General features: G+C 44.9%; 1 protein-coding gene across 2 annotated transcripts; it reads right to left on the bottom strand.

The window, feature by feature from the left end:
• Positions 1-15,091: 15,091 nt before the first annotated feature.
• On the bottom strand, positions 15,092-22,478 carry LOC138365887 (uncharacterized). 2 transcript variants are annotated; one of them, XR_011229069.1, is made up of 3 exons: positions 22,012-22,478; positions 16,560-21,623; positions 15,092-16,171 (listed from the first exon to the last, which is right to left on the bottom strand). XR_011229069.1 is itself a non-coding variant. In XM_069326592.1 (2 exons), exon 2 carries the CDS (start codon positions 20,347-20,349, stop codon positions 17,329-17,331), a length of 3,021 nt encoding a protein of 1,006 aa, XP_069182693.1. In that variant the 5' UTR covers positions 20,350-21,623; positions 22,012-22,478; the 3' UTR covers positions 15,096-17,328. The 2 variants fall into 2 exon arrangements, 1 of the variants encoding a protein (XP_069182693.1); XM_069326592.1 differs by having other exon boundaries at positions 15,096-21,623.
• Between the last annotated feature and the right edge of the window lie 201 nt (positions 22,479-22,679).

Below are 22,679 nucleotides of genomic sequence, written 5' to 3'. Positions count from 1 at the left end.
ATCCTGTTGGGCATGACTTGCCATCCCTGAAACCATGTTGGTGTGTTCCCACCCCCAGGAAGCAGCCCGTGACAGCTGACTAACACCCAGGTACTTATTTTACTGCTAGGTAACAGGGGCATAGGGTGAAAGAAACTCTGCCCATTGTTTCTCTCCGGCACCCGGGATCGAACCCGGGACCACAGGATCACAAGTCCAGCGTGCTGTCCGCTCGACCGACCGTCTTCCATGGCGATATTCCATCTGGGCCATGTAACAAAGACTATGTCACATCCTACTCCAGCAAAAGCTTTCTTACGTCCTCACCGGTAATCTCAAATTCCTCAAGTGGTGCCTGGTTAACTATTACTTCTCTTATCCCTGGAACTTCTCCGTGCTCCGTGAAGACTTACTGGAATTTCTTATTAGTATTCACACATTTCTTTGTCGTTTGTAGTGAATCTGTCTGCCCCTATCCTCAGTTTCATTACCTGTTCCTTTACTGTTGTTTTTCTCCTGTTGTGGCTGTGCAGCAGTTTAGGTTGAGTCTTAACCTTGTTTGCTATATCATTTTCATATTGCCCTTCTGCCTCTCTTCTCACCCTGGCGTATTCATTCATGGCTCTCTGGTATCCCTTTGTGCTCTCAAGTGTCCTTTTATTTCTATAGTTTCTCCATGCTCTTTTACTTTGTTGCTTAGCTAGCTTACATCTCTGATTAAACCATGGGTTTCTCATCTGCATTTATTTTTTATTCCTTTTGGGCCGGGATAAACTTTTCTTCTGCCTCCTTACATTTCTTCGTGATGTATTCCATCATGTCTTCAGCCGTCTTTCCCCTGAGCTCTGTTTCCCAAGTTATATCCGTTAGGAATTTTTTTATCATTTCATAGTTTCCCTTACGTAATGCTAGCCTTTTGCTTTCAGTTCTCTTTCTCGAGTACTTTAACTCTTCTTCGACCAGATATTCAAACGTCAGTACACTTTGATCGCTCATTCCTAATGGGGTCTCGAAGTGAATTTCCCTTAAGTCCGAGTCATTCAGAGTGAAGACGAGGTCGAGTTTCGCTGGTACATCGTTTACCCTTATTCTTGTGACTTCCCTGACATGCTGGCTTAAAAAGTTTTTTGTTGCCACCGCCAGTAGTTTAATTCTCCATGACCTAGATTCACGAAGCTCCATGTATTTCTTCGTAAGTATGTTTGCTCCGAAGATTTCTAAGTGCCGGCAAAGGACACAGCAAAAAGCGATTCAGAAAAGTAAACTTACGAAGATTTTTAAGTACAGGACCGTAGTTCACTTAGGTCTCGCTAGGTGTCACTAGGGCTTTTAGTTTGGCCAATCAGAGAGAAGGTAACTTTTTCATCTTACAGCTGTAGCCAATCACGACTCTGGCATATCGGAGCTTATCCGTGACCACTTGCTACTTATTTACGTCGAATTTTCTTATAAAATTAGTATATTTCGAAGTAAAACTATTTTTTTCAACTTGTACAGTCAGCACCGACATTGTACTAAATAAATTTATTACATTTTTTGTTTACCTACGTAATTCTAAGAGATAGTGTATGGCTTCCCTTGTCGCTTCCAAGATTTGCGAAGCGATGGTATTTACTTATGTATATATTTACCTAAATTTACCTAAGGGCCACTAACTAGCTAGTGGCCTCGATGAGGACAAAAAAATCGGGGCTTATTAAGTCCCGCCAATTGTCCTAATGATATTTTCTTGCTGGATTTTGGCATTTACGGCTTCAGCGGGTAGGCCGTTCCATGGGTTTTAACTCTCTGGGTTAAAAAAAACATATGTTTTCAGTCCTACTTGAGAAGACATACTCTCCAACACTATATCTGTGATTGCCCTGTTATCAGTGACTTCATACCAAATGGTATGAGGTATTTTGAGCATTTTAATTACTTCATACACTTAGGAATATTGGAAGATATTCTTGTACTGTACCCAGATTTTGCTAGTGGGGGCTAATAGATCAGCCTTACATATTTTGTTCTTCTGATTCCATGTATGACTGGCCGTCCTGTGAGGTGAGGATGTTGGATGAGCTTGTAGCTGGTTTTTGATCTAGACTATATGGTCCTTCATACAGAATAGGAAAGCAGTACATTGCTGTGTATACCTAAGCACGTTAAAAAAATACATTGTTTGAGAGGAGTCTTGTAGAAACTGGTATGAGTAATTATAATATAATGTTTCCATGATTCAGTGCTTACCTCTTGTGAAAATCGTGAAATTGTTGTTTAGTCAGAGTTGATTTGTTTTTTGTACTGAGGCTGGTATTTTCTTCCTTGATTCCATGTATGCTTAACCATCCTGTGAGATGGGAGTATTAGATGAACTTATAGCTAGTTTTTTATCTATACTATGTAATCTTCCACATAGAATAGGGTAGCAGCACATTGCTGTGTATACCTAAGTTTCTTAATAAAAAATCAGCAATAAAGATGTTAAAATATTCCTTTTATTATTACTAGTATTATCCTTATTAATTAAATCATGTTAACCATGGAACATTAAGATCTCATATTGATATGTATTAGTCACATTTCTATTGAATCTTTCATTGAATTGTGCATTATGTCTTAATTTCTTCACTTCATTGCATACACTGTGCAGTACAAAAAGATAGAATAAAAATAAACCAGTAATATTTCTTTCATTATATTTTTTATATTTAAATAACTGCATCAATATTTTCAAAGCTTTGATATCCCCAGAGTAACACTTAATCTGTGTAAACACTATGCAAATAAAGGGACCTAGTGTATTGAACTCATTCCCTAATGAATTGAAAAGCTGTCCAACATTTGCCTCATATAAAAACAAAACCAAAAAGTACCTAGTTTTATCTTCATAGTTTCCTACCTTGATTTATTCAAAATTCTATATTTGCCTCATTTTTATTCCTATATTTGCCATCCTATATTTGACTATATTTATTCTATATTTGCCTCATTGAAAAAAATGCCTAATTTCATCTTCCTAGTTACCTACCTTGTGCTCTAAAATTGCACTGTATCTAGTGCTACCCAATCCCCCAATTTTTATGTACCTTATCCAAACAACTTTACCATTGTGATCATTGCTGTCTTTTTATATGTGCTATCAAAATGCAGTATTGTGCCTATTAATCTTTGTAAAATTACAAATCAAGCTGTCAATGCAATTAATCAGAGCTACTGATGTGCTTTAATATTCCTACTAATCTCCCTTATCTCATTTTTTCTTGCAATGTACCTGTTAACATTTTATAAATTTTGCTAGAATTTATCTACTAAAATTATCTGTTAGGTTAAGGACCTGCCCGAAACGCTGCGCGTACTAGTGGCTTTACAAGAATGTAAACACCATGCTACGTATCATCACAAACCCAATGTACATTCTTGTATATATATATATATATATATATATATATATATATATATATATATATATATATATATATATATATATATATATAAATATAAATATATATATATATATATATATATATATATATATATATATATATATATATATATATATATATATATATATATATATATATATAAATAAATAAATTATTGTTACCCAGCCAAATTGTGTAGCAGGAAGAGGTCTTGGACCTCTACTTCCCCTTCATTTTTAATTGGTCATAATAGTCCATACAGTCATAATTATAGGTTTAAGTATTCAATGAGAGAAGTTTTTGAAGTTTTTACCCTTCTTACCTAACATCATTTGTGCAGTGGGGCATTTGGTGATAGTAAGTGCTCCCACCAGCCCCCTTCTCTTATATTTCATGTTCACCAGTGTTTATTTACTTAATAACTACTGGTATATTATCTTACTAGTATAAAAACTAATTCTAATATCATAAAAGACATATTTACTGCAAGTTTCAACCAGAGAATGCATATATAACTAACATGAAGGAGTCGTCTTCACGGGATTCGCCATCTAATAATCTTTCGTTTATATAAAATCGATCCTCCGTGTTGTGTAGTAGAGAAAAATTGAGTTATATCCAGTTTACGTAAAGATACAAGTGGTCGAGGGCAACCTTAGCCAACGGAGTAAACTTACTAAGGTTTTCCTTCTTAGTGTGCCTACCTGAATACCAGCGTAGCAGCTACGAAGGCGCTAAGAAGGAAGAACATTCATTAGTACCTTCGTGAATCTGGCCCATGTTTCCTCTCCTCCATGCGGTTCCTTGTTCTCCCAGTCTATCTTTCCGTGATTGAAGTCCCTCATGATGAGCAGATGTGATCGAATTCTACAGGCAGAAGAGGCTGCTCTCTCAATTATATTGTTAACTGCCATGTTGTTTCAGTCATACTCTTGCCTGGGTCGTCTGTCGTTTGGTGGAGGGTTATATATCACTGTTATTACTACTCTTGGCCCTTCCATCGTCATGGTGCCTGTTATGTAGTCTCTAAACCCCTCACAGCCAGGGATAACTATATCCTTGAAACTCCTTTCATTTCTCATGAGTAGGGCCACTCCGCCTCCTCCCCTACCCTCCTTCTCTTTCCTTATTACAGTGTAGTCCTGGGGGAACATCGCATTCGATATGATTTCTGAGAGTTTTAATTTCGTGAGTACAATTACATCTGGGTTTACTTCTTGTGCTCTTTCCCTAAGTTTACTTGACCTTCACTTTACTTGTGTACTCACCTATTTGTACTCACCTATTTGTGCCTGCGGGGGTTGAGCTCTGGTTCTTTAGTCCCGACTCTCAACCGTCAATCAACAGGTTTACGGGTTCCAAAGCCTATTGGGCTCTATCATATCTACACTTGAAACTGTCTTTAGAGTCAGCCTGCACCACATCACTTCCTAATGCATTCCATTTGTCAACCACTCTGACACTAAAAACGTTCCTTCTAATATCTCTGTGGCTCATGTGGGCACACAGTTTCCACCTGTGTCCCCTAGTGCATATTACCCTTGTGTTAAATAGCCTGTCTTTGTCTACCCTATCAATTCCCTTAAGAATCTTGAATGTGGTGATCATGTCCCCCCCCTCTAACTTCTGTCTTCCAGCGACGTGAGGTCTAATTCCCGTAGTCTCTCCACGTAGCCCATGCCTCTCAGCTCGTGTACTAGTCTGGTGGCAAACCTTTGAATCTTTTCCAGTTTAGTCGTATCCTTGACTAGGTGTGGACTCCATGCTGGGGCTGCATACTCCAGGATTGGCCTGACATATGTGGTATACAAAGATCTGAATGATTCCTTACACAAGTTTCTAAATGCCGTTCTTATGTTGGCCACCCTGGCATATGCCGCTGATGTTATCCTCTTGATATGGGCTGCAGAGAGACAGGTCTGGCGTGATATCAACCGCCAAGTATTTTTCTCTCTCTGACTCTTGAAGAATTTCATCTCCCAGATGATACCTTGTATCTGGCCTCCTGCTCCCTACACCTATCTTCATTACATCACATTTGGTTGGGTTAAACTCTAACAACCATTTGTTCGACCATTCCTTCAGCTTGTCTAGGTCTTCTTGAAGCCTCAAGCAGTCCTCCTCTGTCTTAATCCTTCTCATAATTTTGGCATTGTCAGCAAAAATAAAGAGAAATGAATCTATACCCTCAGGGAGATCACTTTCATATATCAGAGGCAGGATAGGAACGAGTACAGAGCCCCATGGGACTCCACTGGTGACTTCACGCCATTCTGAGGTCTCACCCGTCATCGTAACACTCTGCTTCCTATTGCTTAGGTACTCTCTTATCCACTGGAGCACCTTACCAGCTACTCCTGCTTTCTCTCCAGCTTATGGACCAACCTCTTATGCGGTACTGTGTCAAAGGCTTTCCAAGAAAATGCAGTCTGCCCAGCCTTCTCTTTCTTGCTTAATCTTTGTCATATGGTCGTAGAATTCTATTAAGCCAGTCAGGCAAGATTTACCCTCCCTGAACCCATGTGGGCAATTTGTCACGAAGTCCCTTTTCTCCAGATGTGTTACTGTACTAGGTTTTTCTATCGATCTTCTCCAGCACCTTGCATGGTATACAAGTCAAAGACACTGGCCTGTAGTTCAGTGCGTCTTGGCTGTCGCCCTTTTTGTATATTGGGACCACATTCATCATCTTCCATATTTTTGGTAGGTCTCCCGCCTCCAGTGACCTACTATACACTATGGAGAGTGGCAAGCAAAGTGCCTCTGCACACTCTTTCAGTACCCATGGCGAGATCCTGCCTGGGCCAAAAGCCTTTCTAACATCCAGATCCAGCAGATATCTCTTGACCTCATCTCTCGTAATTTCGAACCCTTCTAATGCCGCCTGGTTTACTTCCTCCTATCCTAGCGCAGTGACCTCACCTTGTTCTATTGTGAAGAGCTTCTGGAATCTCTTGTTGAGTTCTTCACACACCTTTTTATCATTCTCTGTATACCTGTCCTCGCCAAAGTTTCTAAGTTCTAAGTTTCATTACCTGCTCCTTCACCGTTGTTTTCCTCCTGATGTGACTGTGGAGTAGCTTTGGTTCGGTCTTGGCTTTGTTTGCTGTATCATTTTCATAATTTTTCTCTGCTTCTCTTCTCACCCTGACGTACTCCTTCCTGGTTCTCTGGTATCTCTCTCTGCTTTCTGGTAATCTGTTATTCCGCAAGTTCCTCCACGTCCTTTTGTTCAGTTTCTTTGCTTCCATACATGCCCTTTTATACCATAGATTCTTCTATTGTTTCTCGGATTCTTCCTCTTGGGCCGGGATAAACCTGTTTACTGCCTCCTGACACTTTTGGGTGACATAGTCCATCATATATTGTACAGGCTTAGCTCTGAAGTCTGTGTCCCAATATATTTTCCATAGAAAACTTCCTATCTCCTCATAATATCCCTTTCGGTATGCCAGTTTTTTGTTTCCTAGTTCTTTTTTTGGGGAGATAAATCCTAGCCCTACCAGGTACTCAAAGATCAATACATCGTGATCACTCATTCCCAAGGGTGCTTCCAACTTAACTTCCCTTATATCTCGCTCATTTAGAGTAAACATTAGATCGAGCATGGCAGGTTCATCTTCTCCTCTCATTCTTGTTGGTTCCTTGATGTGCTTGCTTAAAAAGTTTCTTGTTGCCACGTCCAGCAGCTTAGCTCTCCTCGTTTCTGATCCTACATGTGGGTCTCTGTTCTCTCAATCTATATTCCCGTGGTTGAAGTCTCCCATGATTAGTAGTCCAGATCCATTCCTGCTAACAACTGCTCTCTCTGTTATGTGAATAGTGGCCATGTTGTTTCTATCATATTCCTGGCTGGGCCTTCTGTCATTTGGTGGTGGATTATATATGACTTCGACTATAATTTTTTGTCCTCCAGTTGTTATGATACTTGTTACGTAGTCGCTGAAACCTTCACAGCCCTGAATAACCATTTCCTCAAAATCCCAGCCTTTTCTCACCAGCAGAGCTACACCACCACCACCTCTTCTCTATCTTTTCTCACAACCAAATAGTCCTGTGAGAACACTGCATTTGTTATGGTTTTCGTTAGCTTTGTTTCTGTGAGTGCTATTATGTCTGGGTTTTGTCTTGTGTGTGTGTGTGTGTGTGTGTGTGTGTGTGTGTGTGTGTGTGTGTGTGTGTGTGTGTGTGTGTGTGTGTGTGTGTGTGTGTGTACTCACCTAATTGTACTCACCTAATTGTGCTTGCAGGGGTTAAGCTCTGGTTCTTTGGTCCCACCTCTCAACTGTCAATCAACTGATGTACAGATTTCTATCAACATTTGAAACTGTGTATGGAGTCAGCCTCCACATCACTGCCTAATGCATTCCATCTTTTGACTACTCTGACACTGAAAAAGTTCTTTCGAACGTCCCTGTGGCTCATTTGGGAACTCAGTTTCCACCTGTGTCCCCTTGTTCCCCTACCCATGTTAAACAGTTTATCTTTATGTACCTTGTCAATTCCTCTGAGAATTTTGTAGATAGTGATCATGTCTCCCCATACTCTTCTAGTGTCGTGAGGTGCATTTCTCGCAGCCTTTCTTCGTAACTTATGCCTCGTAGTTCTGGGACTAGCCAAGTGGCATATCTCTGAACTTTTTCAAGCTTCGCCTTGTGCTTGACAAGGTACGGGTTCCATGCTGGGGCCGCATGCTCCAGGATTGGTATTACATATGTGGTATACAAGGTTCTGAATGATTCCTTACACAGGTTCCTGAAGACAGTTCTGATGTTAGCCAGCCTCGCATACGCTGCAGCTGTTATTCTTTTGATGTAGGCTTCAGGAGACAGGGTTGATGTGATATCAACTCGTAGATCCTTCTCTCTGTCCGTTTCATGAAGGACTTCATCTCCCATTCTGTATTCTGTGTCTGGCCTCCTGTTTCCACTGTCTAGTTTCATTACCTTACATTTACTCGGATTGAACATTTGTTGGACCGTTCATGTAGTCTGTCTAGGTCATCTTGGAGTCTCATACTGTCTTCCTCCGTCGTAATCCTCCTCATAATTTGTGCATCAGCAAACAATGAGAGGAATGATTCTAAACTATCTTGAAGATCATTTACATATATAAGAAACAGTATGGGTCCATGGACTGAACCCTGCGGGACCCCACTGGTGACGTCTTGCCAATCTGAGATCTCACCCCACACAGTGACTCGCTGCCTTCTGTTACTTTACTCCCTTATCCAATGGAGTACCTTCCCTTTCACTCCTGCCTGCATCTCCTGCTTTCGCACTAGTCTCTGGTGTGGCACTGTGTCAAAGGCTCTCTGGCAATCCTAAAATATGAGCACCCCCTTTCGTTCTTGTCTGATTCTTGTTGCCTGATCATAGAATTCAATTAATCCTGTGACTCATGACTTGCCATCCCCAAAACCATGATGGTGTTGTGACACAAAGTTTCTTCGCTCCAGATGTTCGACTAGCTTTTTTCGCACAATTTTCTCCATTAGCTTGCATGGTATGGAAGTTAGGGACACTGGCCTGTAGTTCAGTGCCTCCTGTCTATCCCCCTTCTTGTATATTTCGGGACTACATTTACCACCTTCCAAATTTCTGGCAGTTCACCTGATACCAGTGATTTGTTATACACCATGGAGAGTGGCAGGCACAGTGCTTCTGCTCCTTCCTTTAGTATCCATGATGATATTTCATCCGGGCCTATAGTCTTTCTCACATCCAACTCTAGCAAAAGCTTCCTGTCATCTCCACTGGTAATCTCAAATTCCTCTAGTGGTGTCTGGTGAATTATTCCTTCTCTTATCTCTGGAACTTCTCCTTGCTCTAGTGTGAAGACTTCCTGGAATTTCTTATTGAGTTCCTCGCACACTTCTTTGTCATTAGTTGTGAATCTGTCTGCCCCTATCCTCAGTTTCATTACCTGTTCTTCACTGTTGTATTTCTCCTGATGTGGCTGTGCAGCAATTTGGGTTCAGTGTTAGCCTTAATTGCTATGTCGTTTTCATATTACCCTTCTGCCTCTCTTCTCACCCTGACGTATTCATTCCTGGCTCTCTGGTAACCTTCTCTGCTCTCAGGTGTCCTGTTATTTCTATAGTTTCTCCATGCTCTTTTACCTTGTTGCTTAGATCTCTGAATAAATCTCTGAATAAATCTCTGAATAAACCATGGATTTCTCATCTGCACTTCATTTTTTACCTTTTTGCCGGGATAAACTTTTCTGCTGCCTCCTTGCACTTCTGCGTGATGTATTCCATCATGTCTTGGGCCGTCTTTCCCCTTAGCTGTGATTCCCATGTTATATCCGTTACGAATTTTCTTATCTCCTATTAATTTCCCTTACGGAATGCTAGGCTTTTACTTTCAGTTCCCTTTCTTGAGTACTTTAGCCCTTTTTCGACCAGATACTCAAACGTCAGTACACTGTGATCGCTCATTCCTACTGGGGCCTCGAAGTCAACTTCCCTTATGTCGGAGTCATTGAGAGTGAAGACTAGGTCGACTCTCGCTGGTTCATCGTTTCTCCTCATCATAGTGGGTTCCCTGACATGTTGGCTTAGAAAGCTTTTTGTTGCCACCGCCACTAGTTTTTCTCTCCATGTATCCTCTCCTTCGTGCGGTTCCTCGTTTTCCCAGTCTATCCTTCCATGATTGAAGTCCCTCATGATAAGCAGATGGGATCAATTTCTACAGGCAACAGAGGCTACCCTCTCAATTATGTTACTAACTGACATGTTGTTTCTGTCATACTCTTGCCTGGGTCTTTTGTCATTTGGTGGGGGGGTTATATATCACTGTTACTACTACTCTAGGTCCTCCCATCGTCATGGTGCCTGTTATGTAGTGTCTAAACCCTTCACAACCTGGGATAACCATCTCCTTGAAACTCCATTCCTTTCTCATGAGTAGGGCCACTCCACCTCCTCCCCTACCCATCTCTTTCCTTATTACAGTGTAATTCTGTGGAAACAACACATTTGTTATGATTCCTGAGAGTTTTGTTTCCGTGATTCTAATTACATCTGGGTTTACTTCTTGTACTTTTTCCCTAAATTCGCTCGCCTTGCTTGTAATCTCATCTATGTTCGTGTACATCACCTTGAGGCTGACTCTTTTCTGTCCATCTACAGTTTCTGTTGCTTCCACTGGAGTAGGTAAACATGGAGGATCTTTGATGGGGAGGGGGAAGGCGGGGCCCTGGATCGTGAGGGGGAGCTGAGAGTGAGGGGGGACTTTGGTTGTAGGGGGGATGGGAGGATCTGGTTTGGAGAGGGTAGGGGTGAAGTGAGGGCTTGCAAGCATGGAGAAGAAGGGAGAGCTTGGGGGGATGGGGAGATGAGGAAGGGGGGAGTTTGGGGGAAGGAGGGGAGGGTGGGCTTGAGAGGCAGGGGGAGAAAGGAGGGCTTGGGAGGTTGGGGGAGAAAGGAGGGCTTGGGGGAGAGGGAGAGGAAAGAGGGCTTGGGGTGGAGAAGGGAGGGAGGACTTAGGGGGTTGGGGGAGGAGGGTGGGGATAAGGGATGGGGGAGAAGGGAGGGCTTAAGACGGTGGAGGAGTGTAGGGGCTGGGGCAGGTAGGGCTTCTATTGGGTGGGAGATGGGTGTGATCCTCCTCCCACTGGGCTGTTGAATTGCATGTGGAGGGTTCCCCACTCCCTTCTGGAATCGTAGGGTACTGGGTTGTGGTTCTCTTATACCGTTCCCTCTCCTGGAGCTCCTTCCATGCTGCTGCTGCCTTCTGTCTCTGCTCCTTGGTCATATCCCTCTGCAGGGAATACCTTTTTGAACTTCAGTACATTGAGTAGGCTGCTCTTCTTTGCTAAAATTTCCTCTTTTGTGTTCTCGCTTTTGAAACCCACTTTTATCAATCGATCTTTGTCCTTGTTGTACCGGCCAAGCCTGAAAACCTTTTCTATATTCAGTTTTTCCCCTTCCATCTGTACCCTTTCAAGGATCTCTTTGACTGTGGGTTTGTCCATATCTCTCCTGACCCTTGGGGTGGCCCCTATTTGCCTCTAAATACCTACTACGACTACTGCTCTTTTCCTCTCAGTCAGTCGGCTAGTGCATCTTGCTGCTTTCTGAGAAGTATCAACTTTCACGGCAATTTCCTGTACTGCAGAGACAACTTCCGGGGTCCTTCTAAGTATGTCTGCAAATGAGGGTTGTGTTGTAAAAGTCCCTTCTATAGATACATTACCATCTTCCTGAGGGCTGGTTCGTGTCGGATATTGAGGATTCTCTTTCAGGCTTTTAATCTCCTCCCTTGCCTCATTCAGTTCATCCTGCAGGTTGGTTACCTTTTCCCCAATACCTGTAGTTCTACTCTGATTTCTCTTAACATTTGAAAGAGTGCATCCTCAAGCAAGACATCTTGTCCTCCCTCTGTGTTACGTCTTCTCTCTGCCATGTTTGTTTCTAATTCCAGTTCTCCAATCCAATGTGTGTGGGTGTTTGTTTGTTTGTGTGTGTGTGTATGCGTGTGTGTGTTTGTTTGTTTGTGTGTGTGTGTATGCGTGTGTGTGTTTGTTTGTTTGTGTGTGTGTGTGTGTGTGTGTGTGTGTGTGTGTGTGTGTGTGTGTGTGTGTGTGTGTGTGTGTGTGTGTGTGCGTGCGTGTGTGTGTGTGTGTGTGTGTGTGTGTGTGTGTGTGTGTGTGTGTGTGTGTACTCACCTAATTGTACTCACCTAATTGTGCTTGCGGGGGTTGAGCTCTGGCTCTTTGGTCCCGCCTCTCAACCGTCAATCAACTGGTGTACAGATTCCTGAGCCTATTGGGCTCTATCATATCTACATTTGAAACTGTGAATGGAGTCAGCCTCCACCACATCACTTCCTAATGCATTCCATTTGCTAACTACTCTGACACTGAAAAAGTTCTTTCTAACGTCTCTGTGGCTCATTTGGGTACTCAGCTTCCACCTGTGTCCCCTTGTTCGCGTCCCACCAGTGTTGAAAAGTTCATCCTTGTTTACCCGGTCGATTCCCCTGAGGATTTTGTAGGTTGTGATCATGTCCCCCCTTACTCTTCTGTCTTCCAGTGTCGTGAGGTGCATTTCCCGCAGCCTTTCCTCATAACTCATGCCTCTTAGTTCTGGGACTAGTCTAGTAGCATACCTTTGGACTTTTTCCAGCTTCGTCATGTGCTTGACAAGGTACGGGCTCCATGCTGGGGCCGCATACTCCAGGATTGGTCTTACATATGTGGTGTACAAGATTCTGAATGATTCCTTACACAGGTTCCTGAACGCCGTTCTGATGTTAGCCAGCCTCGCATATGCCGCAGACGTTATTCTCTTTATGTGGGCTTCAGGAGACAGGTTTGGTGTGATATCAACTCCTAGATCTTTCTCTCTGTCTGTTTCATTAAGTACTTCATCTCCTATTCTGTATCCTGTGCCTGGCCTCCTGTTTCCACTGCCTAGTTTCATTACTTTGCATTTACTCGGGTTGAACTTCAACAGCCATTTGTTGGACCATTCACTCAGTCTATCCAGGTCATCTTGTAGCCTCCTACTATCATCCTCTGTTTCAATCCTCCTCATAATTTTTGCATCGTCGGCAAACATTGAGAGGAACGAATCTATACCCTCTGGGAGATCATTTACATATACCAGAAACAGTATAGGTCCAAGGACTGACCCCTGCGGGACTCCACTTGTGACGTCTCGCCAATCTGAGACCTCACCCCTCACACAGACTCGTTGTCTCCTGTTGCTTAGGTATTCCTCTATCCACCGGAGTACCTTCCCTCTCACTCCAGCCTGCATCTCCAACTTTCGCACTAGCCTCTTGTGTGGCACTGTATCAAAGGCTTTCTGACAATCCAAAAATATGCAGTCTGCCCACCCTTCTCTTTCTTGCCTTATTTTTGTTGCCTGGTCGTAGAATTCAAGTAACCCTGTGAGGCAGGACCTGCCATCCCTGAACCCATGTTGATGCTGTGTTACAAAGTTCCTTCGCTCCAGATGCTCCACTAGTTTTTTTCGCACAATCTTCTCCATCAGCTTGCATGGTATGCAGGTTAGGGACACTGGCCTGTAGTTCAGTGCCTCCTGTCTATCCCCTTTCTTGTATATCGGGACTACGTTAGCTGCTTTCCAAGTATCTGGCAGTTCCCCTGTTGCCAGTGATTTGTTATACACTATGGAGAGTGGTAGGCTCAGTTCTCTTGCTCCTTCCTTTAGAACCCAAGGGGAGATTCCATCTGGGCCTATAGCCTTCGTCACGTCCAACTCTAGTAAACACTTCCTTACTTCCCCACTGGTAATCTCAAACTCTTCCAGTGGTTCCTGGTTAGCTATTCCCTCACTTACCTCTGGAATTTCTCCTTGTTCTAAGGTGAAGACCTCCTGGAATTTCTTATTCAATTCCTCACACACTTCCTTGTCATTTGTAGTGAATCCTTCCGCCCCTATCCTTAATCTCATAACCTGTTCCTTTACTGTTGTTTTTCTCCTAATGTGGCTATGCAACAATTTAGGCTGAGTCTTTGCCTTGCTTGCGATGTCATTTTCGTATTGTCTTTCTGCCTCTCTTCTCATCCTGACATATTCATTCCTGGCATTCTGGTATCTTTCTCTGCTCTCCAGTGTCCTGTTATTCCTATAGTTTCTCCATGCCCTTTTACTTTGCTGCTTAGCTAGCCTACATCTTTGATTAAACCATGGGTTTCTCATCTTCATTTCTCTGTTTTCCTTTTGGACTGGGACAAACTTGTTTGCTGCGTCCTTGCACTTCTGCGTGATGTAATCCATCATATCTTGTGTGTGTGTGTGTGTGTGTGTGTGTGTGTGTGTGTGTGTGTGTGTGTGTGTGTGTGTGCGTGAGTATACGCGTGCGTGCGTGCGTGCGACTGTTTCTGCGAACGTGTGTTTGTGTGTCCGTGTATTTGTGTGTGTGAGATGGGTGGGTGGGGGCGATCCGACCCTCTCACTGAGGTGAGAAGAAAGGAGAGGGGGAGAGAGGTGAGAGGGGTGAGAGGGGGAGAGAGAGGGGAAGGGGGCAAGGGGGGAGGGAGAGAAGGGGAGAGGGAGAGAGGGAGAGGGGGAGAAAGTGTGTGTTTATGTGTGTGTGTGTGTGTGTGTGTGTGTGTGTGTGTGTGTGTGTGTGTGTGTGTGTGTGTGTGTGTGTGTGTGTGTGTGTGTGTGTGTGTGTGTGTGTGTGTATTCACCTAGTTGTGTTTGCGGGGGTTCAGCTTTGCTCTTTCGGCCCGCCTCTCAACTGTTTACTAACTACTATTTTCCACACCACACACACACAAACACACACACACATACAAATTAGGAAACAGCCCGTGACAGCTGACTAACTCCCAGGTATCTATTTACTGCTAGGTAACAGGGGCATTCAGGGTGAAAGAAACTTTGCCCATCTGTTTCTGCCTGGGGCGGGAATCGAACCCGCGCCACAGAATTACGAGTCCTGCGCGCTATCCGCCAGGCCCCCCGGTGTGTACTTACCTAGTTCTCACCTAGTTGTGTATGCGGAGGTTGAGCTCTGGCATTTTGGTCCCGCCTCTCAACCGTCAATCAACAGGTGTACAGATTCCTGAACCTATTGGGCTCTATCCTATCTACACTTGAAACTGTGTATGGAGTCAGCCTCCACCACATCACTTCCTAATGCATTCCATTTGTCAACCACTCTGACACTTCTTATAGACTGTGGGTTGGTTGGTGTTGTCGTCGTTGATCCTTCTCTACGGACAACCCAACCCACAACTCGGTAGAGTGCTTACACTTCACTAGGAGATCACACTAGGCGCTTCTGGCTCTTGGAGAGGGGCTCAACGTCACACGTTTAGGGGATGCGGCTCCAACACTTAGCCGCGTTGTCACGTGCACACACCCACTCGAGCCGCTGTGACTCCCCACTCTCTCCTTAGATAAGATATGATCTCCTCAATCCCCTATGACTTACTAGTATTACCTCCTACCCTGTCCACAGCAGTGGTTCATGGTTCTCCCTCTCTCTCTCTCCTTCTTTACTACCTCCTGGGAAGCCTCACTAGGACAAGGGCAAACACCAGCAAATTGTGTCACATTTACTGGACAAAGCACATACACGATACATACACACATATAATAATAATGAATCCTATACTCTATAATATCACAATCAGGTTGCACTCCAATACCATCAGAACACTATTATCAGCTTATCAAGTGATATCCTATCTCCTGGTTCACCACCTGATACTATTAACCTCCTCAAGTTGGTCAAGCCTACACACTGTTGCACCATCAGCAAGATAACATATATATATAGAAAATCAGCATTTGAATGCAATAACATATACCAGTATAAACGTTCATTGATACTTCAGTATAAAAAAACTCCTTGACATAAGGATGCCAACAGTCACTCACCTCTCACTGCGTCTTGCACGCTAATGACAACCAAACACTATCAACTCCCTATAAGTAATCCACCAGAACTTCCCCTTCCACCTCTGGAAGTTCACAACCCTAATATCCTTAGGTTCTTCCGGGCTTCACTACCAGGATCCTCTGCAGCTCCTCCAGGCTGCTATCATGAAGTTTCCTTGAGTACCTACGGTGCTTCACCCTTCTGCTAGATTCCTCCACAGCTCTCTTGGCTGCTACACCATGAAGTTTCCCCGAGCAACTATGGTGCTTCTCCACCTCTACAGAAGCACGTGACACTCCTCTTCACTGCTGCTTCTCCTCACAGCTCGAGGTCCTCTGCTCCACTACCTTGGAGTCTCATCAGCTACTTCCTCTGCTGGCTCCGAAGTTCTCAGCAACTTCTTCCCCAAAGACAAACCTGCAACCCATCGACGTTCCAATAAAATGTTCCCCTTTAACACATAAACAAAAATATTCACACAATATGTTTGCCTCAAACCTCTATCTGTCCTCTACATACAGTGAGAGTGGACTCCCCCGTTTTGGGCGGGTCCATACTCCACCTCGCCGGGCGGCGGTCCTCACTCGCTGGGAGGGTCTTCCTCCATCCGGAGCCAGGCTCCCTCAGTCGTCCGCCAGCGCTCAGAGTGGACGGACGTCGCTCCGTGTTCCTCCCTCTTCACTCTCTTATTTCAGGCTTTCTGCCTTATTAAAACATGTCTAACCTATAAATAAACATCGCTACTGTCGCTGGGCACACGACCAAATATAAGCAATCACTATGAACTGGCGTTTATCGTGCTTACCACAGATTAATTGGTCGAGGGCGCTTTCCCTCTGACGGCGTCTGGTCAGGGCGCTCCACACAGCCCACAATAATGCTTCTGGGCGATTTAATATCTGCTCGTCGACCAGGACTTGAGACCACAACGTTCCCAGCTCGATTCCACAGCTGGTACGTCTACACACTTCTCTTCTCTTCGAGATATATCACTAGGGGTTCCCTTCTGGCGGGAGCTCAAACGGAGCGCGGCTTCCCCCTGCGATGTCTGGCACTCAAGTGAGGTCAAGGTCCTCCGGAAGCGAGCCTCACGCCTCCAGCAAAATGTCCACATCTCCTAGCCAGTCATTTATCTATTTCCTTTCTTCATTGCCCATAATCTCAAATTGTTTTACATATCCAACCAGCCATTTTTCATATGGGTTATCACCTCAAATTTTGCTAGACCTTCTAATCAGGTCAGGCTTGACGAATAACTCTCAAGGAGGGAGACTCGTTTCTCCTGTAGGCCGAGATCATAACACTCCCCTCCCCTTATTTTTGAGAGTTATTCCAGTGGCAAAGCTCGGGATAATACATTCGCCACTAGACTGTCTCTTTCTTCAACCGATTGATTCGAACGGTTGATCTGCTTACGTACCCCCTTAGGAGTCTACAATTAGTTCGTTGCTCCTTGCAACATCCGGCTCACAACTCTCCAGAAACATGGTCTTCTCACAAACGATTTGACTTCTCTAGCACCTCTTGGCTAGGCTGTCCTCCTTGGACGCCTGCAATCCATTGGTCCACTCTACTTACTGTCCCCACCCTCCGTTTCCTCGTCTTCTTCTCTTCACGTCCAGAGTCAGACATCTACTGTCTGTACCTCCTCTGTCGTCTTCACACTTCCATCTACTGCCCTTATACTTTCGTCTCCTGTCATCATACTTCACTCCCTCGTCTTCACCGACGCTCCTCCTTTTCGTCTCCTCATTTATCTGAGACCTCATCCTGTTCGACTCCCATCGAGTCCTCGGCTTTCTTCTATTCCTCCATGCTTGCATCATCATCCTCTTCCCACACTTTTCACTTCTATACCACTCCATTTCTTCTCCTTCAACTCTTCTTCGTTCCCTAAAAGTTTCTTCGAGCTCTGTACTACAACCAATAGCACTCGACTGTACATGTCGCTTTACCTCTCCTTGTGTGCTCGTAAGCACCTCGCCACACATACTGTCTCTTCTCCTTTCATTTTCTCGGCTATTACTCTTCTTCACTATCTCTCCTCCACGTTGTCTGCGAAACGTGTCAACTCTTGACATCTCAAACAACTTAACTCCACTATCCCTATGCCTCTGTGCTCGTGGACCACTTGACGCTCTACTCTCGTCCTCTGTATGTCCACATCTTTCCTCATTCATACTCAGCACAGTTGCATTCACCTTCCGACCCTTAATTTCAGCAGTCTGGGCTCTACTCAGGTCCGCTCTCTTCACATGATTCTTCTTCGGCTGGGTCATCTTCACTTTCGACCTCACCGAGACTTCATTCTCCTGGGCTGGACCTTCATCAAACAGCCACGCTATATCTACGTCGATATTTTCCACCGGCTGAATCGACACTGTCTCATCTTCTTCAGCGTCTTCCTCGTCGGCCACCTCTGCCTTCGTCACTACCGAGACAGGGTACTCAATGGCTTGGCGGTCTCCTGACTCATCCCCTCGGATGTCAGTCAGGTTCACACTCTCAGGTGTCCCAACCGTGCCATGGCCTTCTGGGCACTCCTCTGGCACAGTCTCCGCCATGACTCTTGGCAACACCTTTGTCCCGCACAAGTCATTCCCCAGGATCACTTGGACTCCTGGAATAGGTATGTCGGGGCACACTCCCAACATCACCTCTGCCGACACATATTCCGACCTTAGCTGGACAGTACAAACGGGCATGTCACTCTCCGACAATAACCCATATACTTTCATCTTCCCACTGTCAGCTAACCGTCGATCATTCCCAATCAGGCTTCTCGCAATCAAGCTCTGATTAGCTCCGGTATCTCTTAAGATACCAACTTCTACTTCAGGTTGGCTTCCTATTCTGATCCAACCTTTGCTCATGAACGGTCTATACCTCTCGTTCACTAAGTTCGCTCTCTGTGGTTTGTCTTGGAACACATTAGTATATTTACTTTGGGGGTCACACATGGCCAGGGTCACAACTCTCTTGCCCTGTCTACAATCTCGCATCACGTGACCCAATCCGTTACAATTGTAACATCTCATCTGGGAAAAGTCTCTTCTATATGTACCAGAGTAGCTCTGACTCTGCCCACTCGTATTGGAGTTCCTCGGGCCAGACGTACTACTCGTACTCTGTGGAGCTTTACTGGACTCTTGATTTCCAGGATAACGATTAGTTTCTCGTTTAGCTCCTCCATCCTCACTTTCAGACGAAGTGCGCGACCTACTCTTCTGAGTTTTAGGGTACTTACTTTTATCTGCCCATTTATCAAAATTGTTCTCACCCCAGACTCTTCTGGGTCTTTCATAATTTCTTCCTCCCCAGACTCCACTGGGTCTGCCATTGCTGCGTCTCACCTCATTCTGCACTCTGTTCTCCCTCAAGCTCTTGTATGCTTCAGTAATCATATCTGCCCTATCTGCGGCATCTTTCACCTCCATTATCCCTGCTTCTTGGATCTTGAACTTTGTTTCGGGATGCATCATCTCCAAGAACTTCTCCATGACCATCAGTTGCTTCAGGTCAGCGTAAGATCCAACTCCAGCAGCCTCAATCCACTTCTGGAATCGTCTTTCCAGATCTCTTGCTGTCTCAGCAAACGTACATGCTCCAACTTTCACCATCTCTCTGAAACGCTTCCTATAAGCTTCTGGGGTTAACTGAAACGAGCGCAATATGCTGCTCTTTACTGTGGCATAATCCTGGCACTCTTCCAGTGACAATTGGGTGTATGCCTCCCTGGCTGCACCGGTCAATCTTAACTGGACCAGCTGGGCCCATTCCTCCTGTGGCCACTCCTTGATGCTGGCTACTTTTTCAAAGTGCTCGAAAAAGCTCTCTGCCTCTTCGGGAACAAACAAGGGAATGTCCTTCTCCCTAACCCTAACATCTGGTGGGTGTGATACCTGGGTGGTGCTCTCTGGCAACCCATGTTCAATCCTTTGCTCAGCCAAGGTTCTATTCGCTTCTATCTGCATTTGTTTTGTTCTCTCTTTTTCTTTTTCGACCTGGGCTTTTTCTTTTTCGACCTGGGCTTTTTCTTTTTCTTGTTCCAACTCCAGTTCCCTTACTCTGGTTTTCTCTTTTTCTTTCTCCTGTTCCAACTCCAGTTCTCTTACTCTGGTTTTCTCTTTTTCTACTTCCAACCTGGTTTTCTCTTTTTCTACTTCCAGCCTGGTTTTCTCTTTTTCCTTCTCGGCTTCATTTTTCATCTGGAGTTCTAATTTCATCTTTTCCAGCTGGAACTGTCTCTCCTTGTCCTCACGCTGCATCTGGAGCTCTAACTGGAATCTCTCCAAGCTCCTATTCCGGCTACTCCTGCTACTGCGGCTACTCTTGCTGCTCCTACTCGATCCCTGGGATCTCACGTCATCCTGCCCATCATCCTCCTTTCTACTTTCAGCTCCTTCCTGGGCTCCTTGTTCTGCCGCTTCACTTCTGGCTCTCAACTGCCTCAGGATCTCATCCTTCATCCCAGCTACTTTAGATGCTTTCAACCTGATGCCACATTTTTCTGCTATTTGTTTCAATTGATCCCTCGTGCAACCTTCCAAGTCCTCAGGCTTGCCTGACTCCACGAACGCTTGCACCTTATCCATCTTGTCCTGTGAGTCTTCCCAAGAGAGAGAGTATACACCTGCGGTCACACAGTTTATCTATTTCAGCAAGGGTGTACAAATCCACTCTTGGACAGGGTGTGGGTGTGTCAGTTCACTCTCCCGGACACAGGCCCCCAATTTCTTATAGACTGTGGGTTGGTTGGTGTTGTCGTCGTTGATCCTTCTCTACGGACAACCCAACCCACAACTCGGTAGAGTGCTTACACTTCACTAGGAGATCACACTAGGCGCTTCTGGCTCTTGGAGAGGGGCTCAACGTCACACGTTTAGGGGATGCGGCTCCAACACTTAGCCGCGTTGTCACGTGCACACACCCACTCGAGCCGCTGTGACTCCCCACTCTCTCCTTAGATAAGATATGATCTCCTCAATCCCCTATGACTTACTAGTATTACCTCCTACCCTGTCCACAGCAGTGGTTCATGGTTCTCCCTCTCTCTCTCTCCTTCTTTACTACCTCCTGGGAAGCCTCACTAGGACAAGGGCAAACACCAGCAAATTGTGTCACATTTACTGGACAAAGCACATACACGATACATACACACATATAATAATAATGAATCCTATACTCTATAATATCACAATCAGGTTGCACTCCAATACCATCAGAACACTATTATCAGCTTATCAAGTGATATCCTATCTCCTGGTTCACCACCTGATACTATTAACCTCCTCAAGTTGGTCAAGCCTACACACTGTTGCACCATCAGCAAGATAACATATATATATAGAAAATCAGCATTTGAATGCAATAACATATACCAGTATAAACGTTCATTGATACTTCAGTATAAAAAAACTCCTTGACATAAGGATGCCAACAGTCACTCACCTCTCACTGCGTCTTGCACGCTAATGACAACCAAACACTATCAACTCCCTATAAGTAATCCACCAGAACTTCCCCTTCCACCTCTGGAAGTTCACAACCCTAATATCCTTAGGTTCTTCCGGGCTTCACTACCAGGATCCTCTGCAGCTCCTCCAGGCTGCTATCATGAAGTTTCCTTGAGTACCTACGGTGCTTCACCCTTCTGCTAGATTCCTCCACAGCTCTCTTGGCTGCTACACCATGAAGTTTCCCCGAGCAACTATGGTGCTTCTCCACCTCTACAGAAGCACGTGACACTCCTCTTCACTGCTGCTTCTCCTCACAGCTCGAGGTCCTCTGCTCCACTACCTTGGAGTCTCATCAGCTACTTCCTCTGCTGGCTCCGAAGTTCTCAGCAACTTCTTCCCCAAAGACAAACCTGCAACCCATCGACGTTCCAATAAAATGTTCCCCTTTAACACATAAACAAAAATATTCACACAATATGTTTGCCTCAAACCTCTATCTGTCCTCTACATACAGTGAGAGTGGACTCCCCCGTTTTGGGCGGGTCCATACTCCACCTCGCCGGGCGGCGGTCCTCACTCGCTGGGAGGGTCTTCCTCCATCCGGAGCCAGGCTCCCTCAGTCGTCCGCCAGCGCTCAGAGTGGACGGACGTCGCTCCGTGTTCCTCCCTCTTCACTCTCTTATTTCAGGCTTTCTGCCTTATTAAAACATGTCTAACCTATAAATAAACATCGCTACTGTCGCTGGGCACACGACCAAATATAAGCAATCACTATGAACTGGCGTTTATCGTGCTTACCACAGATTAATTGGTCGAGGGCGCTTTCCCTCTGACGGCGTCTGGTCAGGGCGCTCCACACAGCCCACAATAATGCTTCTGGGCGATTTAATATCTGCTCGTCGACCAGGACTTGAGACCACAACGTTCCCAGCTCGATTCCACAGCTGGTACGTCTACACACTTCTCTTCTCTTCGAGATATATCACTAGGGGTTCCCTTCTGGCGGGAGCTCAAACGGAGCGCGGCTTCCCCCTGCGATGTCTGGCACTCAAGTGAGGTCAAGGTCCTCCGGAAGCGAGCCTCACGCCTCCAGCAAAATGTCCACATCTCCTAGCCAGTCATTTATCTATTTCCTTTCTTCATTGCCCATAATCTCAAATTGTTTTACATATCCAACCAGCCATTTTTCATATGGGTTATCACCTCAAATTTTGCTAGACCTTCTAATCAGGTCAGGCTTGACGAATAACTCTCAAGGAGGGAGACTCGTTTCTCCTGTAGGCCGAGATCATAACAACTAAAAAGTTCTTTCTAATATCTCTGTGGCTCATTTGGGCACTCAGTTTCCACCTGTGTCCCCTAGTGCGTGTGCCCCTTGTGTTAAATTGATAGTCTTTATCTACCCTATCAATTCCCTTGAGAATCTTGAATGTGGTGATCATGTCCCCTCTAACTCTTCCGTCTTC

Source organism: Procambarus clarkii, chromosome 18 (genome assembly GCF_040958095.1).
Source record: "Procambarus clarkii isolate CNS0578487 chromosome 18, FALCON_Pclarkii_2.0, whole genome shotgun sequence".
NCBI classification, from domain to species: domain Eukaryota; kingdom Metazoa; phylum Arthropoda; class Malacostraca; order Decapoda; family Cambaridae; genus Procambarus; species Procambarus clarkii.
This window is presented reverse-complemented; position numbering and strand designations above follow the sequence as displayed.